The 10,287-nt window shown below is 40.3% G+C and overlaps 2 protein-coding genes across 5 annotated transcripts in view; one reads left to right on the forward strand and one right to left on the reverse strand.

The window, feature by feature from the left end:
- XPNPEP3 (X-prolyl aminopeptidase 3) overlaps nucleotides 1–10,278 on the reverse strand; it is a 61,265-nt gene extending 50,987 nt beyond the window's left edge. For all 4 annotated transcript variants that reach the window (XM_019944786.3, XM_073788135.1, XM_073788134.1 and 1 more), the window contains exon 1: nucleotides 9,825–10,278. In XM_019944786.3, the coding sequence (XP_019800345.2) occupies nucleotides 9,825–9,888 (64 nt within the window). In that variant the 5' untranslated portion in view covers nucleotides 9,889–10,278. The remainder of the gene's footprint in view (nucleotides 1–9,824) is intronic.
- DNAJB7 (DnaJ heat shock protein family (Hsp40) member B7) lies at nucleotides 662–4,493 on the forward strand. The gene is given in 6 exon segments (XM_033865668.1): nucleotides 662–749; nucleotides 2,672–2,749; nucleotides 3,578–3,924; nucleotides 3,926–4,001; nucleotides 4,004–4,381; nucleotides 4,384–4,493. Coding segments are annotated over 6 exon segments (1,077 nt in total).
- Nucleotides 10,279–10,287: the final 9 nt, after the last annotated feature.

Raw genomic sequence — 10,287 nt, forward strand, 5'->3', positions numbered from 1 at the left:
ACATTTATCTACCTCCAGCAGTAGGATGCTTTAGAAAAACGCAAATTAGTATCTCCTTCAGTATTTATATGGTCCTTCCTCTGGGCCAGCCAGAGCCTGTGTTGGGCCTTAGGGATACAGAAATGAGATTATCTTTACCTTTAGTGACTTTAGTCTACCTGAATATAATAGAGGTATATATACATACAGTATGATTAATGTATGAATAGGAGCTATGGGAACAGAAGAAAGACAACAAACAAAAGCAGGGGAGGGGGTAGGAAGTATTTCATTGAGGTAGTGTTATGCTGTGTCCTAAAATTCAGAAAAAGAGAATTAACATTTTTATTGAGAATATGTGAAGTTTGAGAAAATATGCACATCTTATCTCATTTAATCTTGGAATGTTAGAGCTAGTGAAATATCTGAAAAATGCTTAATCATATTTAGCCCATAAGAAGTAATATTATTAGCATTCATTCAGCAAGATTTATTAAGTGTGTGATTGGCACATGCTGGGAAAGACACAAGAATAACACAAGACTATCTGTCCTGGTCTGGAAAGAACATACAGTCTAGTGGAGGTGAGACAGAGCAATACTACATTGTGAACGCAGTGGTGGATTCATACACAAGGTTTTTGAGAGCACAAAAACTAACACAACGCTGTGGGACGGGTACAATGACGATAGGACACAGTGATCTGGGGAACAGAGAAGCACACTACAGGCACTTGTGTGAGACTGCAGAAGTAGAAATGCCTACTCTGAGTAGGAATTAGTCAGTGAAAGTGACAAGGGGAGCTGAAGGTATCATGAATGAGATTATGAAAGGGAAGGCATAGAAAGCACCACATTCACATGTGCCCATGTGTGCGTGTAGAGGGAAAAGGGATAGAAAGAGAATTTCAGGTCAGTGTTGCTGCTGGTGGGAGAGGAAAAGATCAGCAAGGTAAGGATCAAACCATTGAAGGCTTTGTACACCAAACTAAGGAATTAGATTTTTAACTGTTATGTGAGGTAGGCATTATCATCGCCTTCTTTTTTATTTATTTTTTAACAAATAAGGAATCAGACTCAGAGAAGTAATTTGTGCAATGTTACACAGTTAGTACTAGGGAAGCTGGGATTCAAACTCAGTTTTACTTAACTTCAAAATCTTTGCTCTTATCCCTCTACTCTGTCACTCAGTAAGTCTTCTCTGCTAAATCCCAACAATACAATTAGTACTGTACAATCTCCCCGTGAACATACAATCACTACCACAGCAAAACGCGGTAAGTCTGGATCAAGTTAAAGGTTTTAGTAGGGATTATAAAGCATGAATGACAGCGTATCTATTTGGAGAGTTAAGAAGTCTTAAACATTAACTTTGAATTAAATTTACAAAGGGTTATTGAGAAAAATTATAGCTTCTTGAATGATTAAAAAGACAGAGAAAATGGTACAGGTTTCCAGGCAGTATGAAAATACAGTTAAGAATAGTGGAAAATGAGAAAAAGGACAAAATATTAAGTATTTCCTGGAATCTGCCTTTAGAAAATGTACAGAATACATATTAAGGAATATGCCCAGTCTACACAGGTTGAAAGCTTAACAAAGATGAGGCAAGCAATTTACAAAAATACAGAGAAACCTGCTAAGTGACACCACAGGGAAGCAATCAACAAAGACACTACCAGACAAACAATTCAGCTTTTTCCACATAAATTCGAAGGCAGGTAGGGGTGGTAAGGTATGGAAGGGGGAATCTATAGATTAAGCCTTAAAAGACATTATCAACCAACTGTAATATGTGAACCTTAACTGGATCCCGATTCAAGCAACAAACTGTAAAACAAATACATTATATTTATGAGATCACTGGAAATTGGGACAGTGATTGCATATCTGATGGTATTACGGAAGTAATATTTGTTTTAACGTGTGATAATGGTGTTGTGATTATGTTAAAAAGAAACTTAGCTTTTAGAGATATAAATAGAAATATTTACAGATGAAGTGATATGATCTCAGGTTTGTCTCAAAATAATATGGGGGTGGGGTGGATTGCGGAGAGGATGAATGGGGATTTGAATGAAACAAGACTGGCCATGAGTTGATAATTATTGAAGCTGTGTGATGGGTACATCAGAGTTCATTATACTACTCTACTTGTGTATATGTTTGAAATTTTCCATAATAAAAAAGTTGAAAAAAAAGAAAGATGAAGCGACCATAGAGAAAAATGAAGGAAATAAGCATGTACTCCAGAAGGCAATCTAAGACAAAGAATTAAAGGCAGTATGGTATAGTAGAAAAAAGTGCTAGTTCTAGTTTAGTTCTACTATCTACATGATCTTGGCATGTTACATAACTCCTCTGTACTTATTTCTTCACCTGTGAAATAAAGCCGTTATATTAGGTAGCGGCTTTCAAATTTTTAAAACCAAGACCCACAGTAAGAAATATATTTTACACAGTAACCTAGTATATACAGACATATATATGTATAATGTATATAGAAATTTCACTAAATACTATTCTTTCTGTGACTGTTATTTTTGCTGCCCTATTCCATTAAAAATAAGCTTGCCTCAGTGCACTAAAATGATTTTATTACTGCAGTGTCTGGAATGGTGGCCCCCAGAAGATACGTCCACATCCTAATCTCCAGAACTTGTGACTGTTAATTGGAAAAAGGGTTTTTGCAGATGTAATTAAGGAACTTGAGATGAACGGATCATCCTGCATTATCTGGGATGATCCTAAATCCAATGACATGTGTCCTTGTAAGAGAAATGCACAGGGAGAATTGAGACAGAAGAGGAGGAAGCAATGTAACCACGGAGGCAGAAACAGAAGAGATGTGGCCACAAGCCAAGGAATATGTATAGCCACCAGAAGCTGGAAGAGAGGAAGAACGGATTCTCTCCTAGTGCCCCGGGAAGGAGTGTAGCCCTGCTGACACATGATCTCGGGCTTCTGGCCTCCAGAACTGTGAGACAATACATTTCTGTTGTTTTAAGCAGACATGTTCATGGTAATTTGTTATAGTAGCCTCAGGACTAATACAATGACTTACTAAGGTTGAAATAAATAAATATGTCAAGTGCTTGATTATTTTTTCATAGTTCACAAATTCTTCATTTTTTCAAACCAAAACATGGAACAACTGAGAAGTAAGTTATTAAAGCTCAGTAACCCAGAGGTCATATTATGCAAGAGGTATGCTGTGGCCATAAACAACAGCTCCCACTGGTTTATAAGGCACAGTTTGAGGCTTCCAGGAAAATATAGGGGAAATAGTCCAGAGGGTTAAGGATGGTCTGGTATGACTCTGGACTAGCTCTGTTTGGAAGGTCTAGTCCCTACCCCAACCCCATAATGACACCACAATGCAGCCCTCCCTGACATAAGCTTGTAACTCTGCTTGCCATATAATCAGTATCCTAATGTGTCCTAGCAGTGGTCCATGGTAATAACATTGTCTTCAATGTAAAAATGTGCCTATCTGCAGTCACTGCCTCTACCACTATCACCAGCAGAGCCTAAGCTGAGAGGAAACCACGGTTCTCACTACCCTGAGCACCCCTTTCCAACCATCTGTTACAACATAGTGGATTACTATGAAGTTCTAGAATTGCAGAGATATACTTCATCTGTGGACATTAAAAAGGCTTATTGAAAAGTGGCACTTAAATGGCACCCTGATAAAAATCCAGAAAATAAAGAAGAAGCCGAGAGAAAATTCAAAGAAGTAGCTGAGGCATATGAGGTATTATCAAATGATGAAAAACGGGACATTTATGATAAATATGGCAAAGAAGGATTAAATGGTGGAGGCAGAAGTCATTTTGATGATTCTTCTGAGTATGGCTTCACATTCCGTAAGCCAGATGATGTCTTTAAAGAAATTTTTCGTAAAAGGGACCCATTTTCATTTCATTTCTTTGAAGACTTGCTTGAGGACCTTTTTTTTTTTTTTTTTTGAAGACCTTTTAAATAACCCAAGAAGCTCCTATGGAAGCAGAAACAGAGGTGAAAGAGCTTTTTCTCTACATCCAGTGAATATCCAGCTTTCGAGAGATTTTCTTCATATGATACAGAATATATACCATGTGGTTCACTGGGCCATGAGGGCCTTAATTCATTCTCTTCCCTGACATTTGACAACAGTGGGATGGGCAACTACATATCTGTTACAACTTCAGGTAAAATTGTTAATGGCAGAAATACCAATACAAAGAGAATTATTGAGAATGATCAAGAAAGAGACAAAGACAATGGTGAGTTGAAGTCCTTTCTTTTAAATGGTATGGCAAATGAAGAGAGCTTTGCTGAAGAATGCAGTTGGAGAAGACGGTCATTCAACAATTATTCACCAAAGTCCTGCAGCCCCAAACATGTATCTCAATATACTTTTGCAACTGGAATCCCTCTATTTTCTCAGCAGGATTCAAAGAAGGTGGTAAGAGGAAAAAAAAGAAGCATAAAGAGGTACAGAAGAAGAAATCAACTAAAAGGAATCATTAAATTGACTCTTCAGACACATAATGTTCATATAACATTTGAACACAGATCTTTATGTGCTTCTTCTTTTAAAATTTTATTTTATTTATATTTTTATACAGCAGGTTCTTATTAGTTATCCACTTTATTCATATTAGTGTATATATGTCAATCCAATTCATCACACCATCTTTGTGTGTTTCTGTTAGAGTTTTGCAGACAATATTTGTTTAATACCACACTAAGATTATGTTTTTAACGTATTTAGCAGGACTGTAAACATCTGATGAGTGGCTGTTTGGATTAGGTATGTTAGAAAAAGATGAATTTGTGGTAACAGTGATACTAAGAATTTAGAAAACAGCAAAGATTAATGAGTTTTGAAATTTTAGCTAAGGTAGCCAGGAAAAAGATCTAAATGAAATGAAGGAGTTAGCCATGTGGATATTTGGTCAAAGAAGATTCCAGGCAGCAGGACTAGCAAGCGAAATGTCCCTAAAGCAGACTGTATAAGGTGTGTTTGAGGAACATGGAGATCAGTGTGGCCAGTATGAGAGCAAGTAGATGAAGTAAGAAAGGTAACAGAAGAGCAGATTATGCAGGGACTGCTAGATCACAGTATGAACTATGTTATAATTGTCAGACAGGAAGCCAATGGAGGCTGTGAGCAGAAGAGTGACATAATCTGACATACTTAAACAGGCCTGTGCTGGTTGCCGTCATTAAAAACAGACTCTAAGTAAGCAGGGGTAAAAGCAGGGAAATGCAGGCTACTGCCACAATCCAGGCCAGAGACTGCAGTAGCTTGGCCAAGGTGGTGGAGGCGGTGGTGGTAAAGAGAGATCAGACTCTGGATATATTCTAAAGGTAGGGCCAAATGGAATTTGCTGACAGACTGGATGTGGGGTATGACAGAAGTCAGGATTTTTGGCCTTAGCAACTGAAAGAAGAGAAGTGCCATTAATCTGAGATAGGCCTGGAGGTGTTAAATTTTGGATGTGCTACATTCAAGGTACCCGAATTTATTAAGCAACAAAAAAAGAATTTCCTACGTTGACTTGCATCCTGCATGTTCCCTGCCATTGAATTCTTCCTTTTTTTTTAACAGATCTTATTGATCATATTAATCTTTTATCTTAGAAATATAATTACTATAAATTTTAATGTGACTAAAAGATAGGAGCAAATAATCTAGTAGCACTTAAAACCCAACCACCTTTCGAAAAACATAGTTCAGTGATATATAGCAATGCAACAAATTTTGAAACCAGAAAAAATTCTAGGATCGACTATTTTTTTTTTCGGTATGCGGGCCTCTCACTGTTGTGGCCTCTCCCGTTGCGGAGCACAGGCTCCGGACGCTGCAGGCTCAGCAGCCATGGCTCACGGGCCTAGCCGCTCTGCGGCATGTGGGATCTTCCCGGACCGGGGCATGAACCCGTGTCCCCTGCATCAGCAGGCGGACTCTCAACCACTGCGCCACCAGGGAAGCCCTAGGATCAACTATTTTTAAACGACTGCTAGAATAAAGCGTGAGCTCTTGTTTTGTTTGATTTTTAGTTGGTAGGTGGGTGGGGAGGAAAGTTCATTTATTCTACAGGAGAGACTGGGGACAATTAGCATTTAATGCTTATTTACAGAAAATAAAATCATAAAAGCTCAGAGTATTTTAAATGACACTTATATAAAATGTGACATTTAGTAGAATTTATTTATTGTTACACACGTGGGACTAATCAGACTTAGAAAAAATGCAATTTTTCAACAAAAGCAAAAACCAGTGTCTCTGAAAATTTGAGAATGCAATAACATGCCCTCTGGTCCATTTTTTATTTTATTCTTAACAGATAACTAAAAATTCAGATTTAATCTTATTCAATACCTTAAAATTATTCGTTTCCTACTGCCTAGAGGAAAAAGTTCAATGTTGCTTAACATAATATACAAGACACTCCACGAGCCAGCCACCAGCTTTCTTCCCAACTTGACTTTCTATCATGTGTCTTCTTACACATCTCATGCTTGAGCCCAACTTTTCCCAAACTGTGTTCAAAGGGATACCAGTTCAAGACTCACCAGAGAAAAAGGGCTGCATGGTCAAATACATTTTGCAAATTAATGTCAAAGACATTTCCCTCTTAGAGACATGGAAATAGTCTATTATGAGCACTATAAAATGCAGCATTCCCCATACTTATTTGACCACAGAACCCTTTTGGTGTAACAGCTACTAACATGCCCAGCAACATATTTCAAAAAAGCTTCAGGCTTATTAATGATGCAAAGCTTTGTACCAGTCATTCTGTTTCAGAGTTCTGGGCCTTTGCATTCATTCTCTCTGCCAGGATGGCTCCATCACTCTAGTTGGCTTGGTGAATTTAAGCCTTCTTTCAAGTCTCAACTCTCCTAACCTTTGAAGTCACGCCCACGTTTCCTCTTTGCCCCTCTCTGCCCCCGGAAAATATCAACACTTTTTCTTTCTCCCCACAAGTATGTTACATTACAATTACTTGCTTTTTAATTAATTTATTTATTTATTGTGGTACGCGGGCCTCTCACTGCTGTGGCCTCTCCCGTTGCGGAGCACAGGCTCCGGACGCACAGGCTCAGTGGCCATGGCTCACGGGCCCAGCCGCTCCATGGCATGTGGGATCTTCCCGGACCGGGGCACGAACCCACGTCCCCTGCATCGGCAGGCAGACCCTCAACCACTGCGCCACCAGGGAAGCCCACAATTACTTGCTTTTTTGTCCGTCTCGCATGATGGTAGAAACTTTTTGTGTGTGCTTAGTTCTCCTATGTGGTGCTCAATTAATGTTAATAGAATTAACTGCAAACAGGCTTTTAAAAATTATTTTCTACTTATTCTTTAATGTTTTCAATATTTCCCTTCCTCATCTCACACTTATATTTAAATGATCTAGTCTTTTAAAATATAAAACTTACTTATGCATCATTAATGCTTTATTTTGCTTTTTCTCAAATGACTAGGTGTTAATAACTATATCACAACTAATGAAATCACACTCTTAATTAGCCAAAGCATTTTCACTTTAGGAATGCATGACTTTCACAGAATAGGAAGTTACCTATGGTACTCAATACCCTGTTCCCAGAGTCTTCCTAAGGAAAAGCACCCAAGAGCACCACAGACATTTGAAGTTCTATTTATGAACATCTAAAGTCGGTGGAATTTTCAAATTCTAAAACTTTATAAAATCCCAGAATAACATACTTACAACCCATTATTGCCTTTCTTGGGCTCCCATGTCACTTGAGTCAAGACTCTATTACCATCCTTTGCTATATATATTCATTTATTTGTTGCTTCTCTATCATCTGACTAGACTGTAACTCCAGGGAAGTGGAGATTCACCCACAATGACTGCTAACTCAAAAGTTACTGAATGAAGATACATTCTTTCTGGCTCAATAAAAAGGTCCAAAAGGACTCTACTAAGCAGAGTAAGACCTAGCAGAGGTATAACAGAAAAAGGACTAGATGGGAATCATACAACTAACATTCCTGACTTGTTACTTGTGATATCGTGTTAGTTTCAGTTCCCCATCAGTAAAATGATATTTGCTCTAACTTACTGGACTTGTGAAGATCCAAGGAGATCATTCATTCATTCAAAAAGCCTATATATGTATATTATGATGTTAATATGAGAAGTGGTTAAATTTACTTATTCCACTGAAGCAAAATGAAGCATAATGACTACATTTTTCGAGGACACTGGTGTGTATAATCCAGTACCTAGCTCTAAATTTTGATTAATCAGGTTTTACACAAAGCCTCAACAAATGGAAAAAAAGTTACAAGCAAAGAATGGTTCCAGCTCTAAATCACAAGTTATGGCCTCTGTGATCAAGACTGACTAACTGTGGGCTTCCCTGGTGGCACAGTGGTTGAGGGTCCGCCTGCCAATGCGGGGGACACGGGTTTGTGCCCCGGTCAGGGAGGATCCCGCACGCCGCAGAGCGGCTGGGCCCGTGAGCCATGGCCGCTGGGCGTGCGCTTCCGGAGCCTGTGCTCCGCCACGGGAGAGGCCACAGCGGTGAGAGGCCCGCGTACCGAAAAAAAAAAAAAAAAAAAAAAAAAAAAGGACTGACTAACTGCGTATCTATTCACCTACTCCCATGGAGAGGGACAGCTTTATGGAACTTAACTGTTAGAAGCAAAGAGCAAGTTCTGTGCACTTAACAATGATTACTTTTTAATTTTACTTTCTAGAGTAAGAAGTAAGTCTTGATATAATTACCATTCCATTTTCAATAAATTCAGGTATACCAACGTAAAAAACACATGTCAAGACTTAACACTCGTGCCAAATACCATATGCTCCGGCTCACACATTGTTCACCTATCGGCCCCCAAAACTAAAATATGATCCAACGACAGATCTGCCTGAAAGACGATTCAGCTTTCACCGATCAAGCTTCATCTTCACTGCTTGCGACAGAATACACCCTAAAAAAATGCCCCGCCCCCCATTCCTGGACTACTCTATCTTGCCTTTTCTTTTTCTAAGTTTCATTTTTTTGAATTTTATTTAATTTATATTTTTATACAGCAGGTTCTTATCAGTCATCCATTTTATACACGTCAATCCCAATCGCCCAATTCATCACACCACCACCCCCACCCCTCCGCGGCTTTCCCCCCTTGGTGTCCATACGTTTGTTCTCTACATCCGTGTCTCAACTTCTACCCTGCAAACCAGTTCATCTGTATCATTTTTCTAGGCTCCACATATATGCGTTAATATACGGTATTTGTTTTTCTCTTCCTGACTTACTACCTTGCCTTTTCGAGCAAGGCTTTCAGACATAAAAAGCCTCAGGAGTATTTTCAAATATTACCTCTTCTGAGAGGAACTACTCAAAAGATGTGTACTACTAAACATGTGTTTCCCGTACATTCTGCAGCCAGCTCTCACGTCTACTCTTTGAAAACACGAAAATCCGACTGTAAGTTAACCTAACAGAAACAAGAGCTACGTGATGTGAGACACTGTGTCACCTGGGCAAGTGTGATAACTGACACAACTTCCATGAGTCCGAGTTACTCTGAAGACAGCCCCTCTGGGAAGACAGCACACCCTTTTCTCTCTGCAGTCATTTCAACCTCTTAGAATACCTCAACTGCAGAAAGAACCCCGGGCCCACCCTTTTCCAGGGACAGGGGGTAGAGAAGAAATCCAAGGAGCGCACAGGGGGTTTGGGAGTGGAGACCCCAGCAGAAGAGTCCACTGAAGCAGGGGTCGCCTCAGACCAACCTGGACCCCTCTGGTGCGCCTCAGGCTTCTCAGAGCAAGCCCCGAAGGAGACACTGTGGGAGGTGAGTCTAACCTGAGAGGCTGCGGGCGCTTGCTACCGCGGGAACAAGCTTAGTTGCCGAGAGTATCCAAGGCATGACCGCCACGCTTGCACTTCAGGAAGTAAACGCGGAAAACTGACGATGATGCCGCCGCCGGCAGGGTTGAGTCGCCCGGAAACCAGGCCAGGCGTCCCTCCCCTTCCGGCCGGCGCTGCTCGACGGGCTTTCCTCCCACAGGGGCGCAGTATGTTGACGTCACGCCCGGCGCGTGACCGCCGCTCCGGCCGGAGGGCCACCCTGGCGTCATGACGTCATGTTCCATTTAACGGCCACAATCACAGAATATTCCATTCTAAATGACTCCCCGCAGGGGCTGACAGCTCCTGCCTCCTTGAAAGCACCGGATAGGAGGTTGATCCATTTAGAGCACTGTTCTGAGTGAAGATAAGAATCCGTGCATGGAGAGGCAGGCACCAGCACGAACAGCCACACTTC

Source organism: Tursiops truncatus, chromosome 11 (genome assembly GCF_011762595.2).
Source record: "Tursiops truncatus isolate mTurTru1 chromosome 11, mTurTru1.mat.Y, whole genome shotgun sequence".
Lineage (NCBI taxonomy): Eukaryota > Metazoa > Chordata > Mammalia > Artiodactyla > Delphinidae > Tursiops > Tursiops truncatus.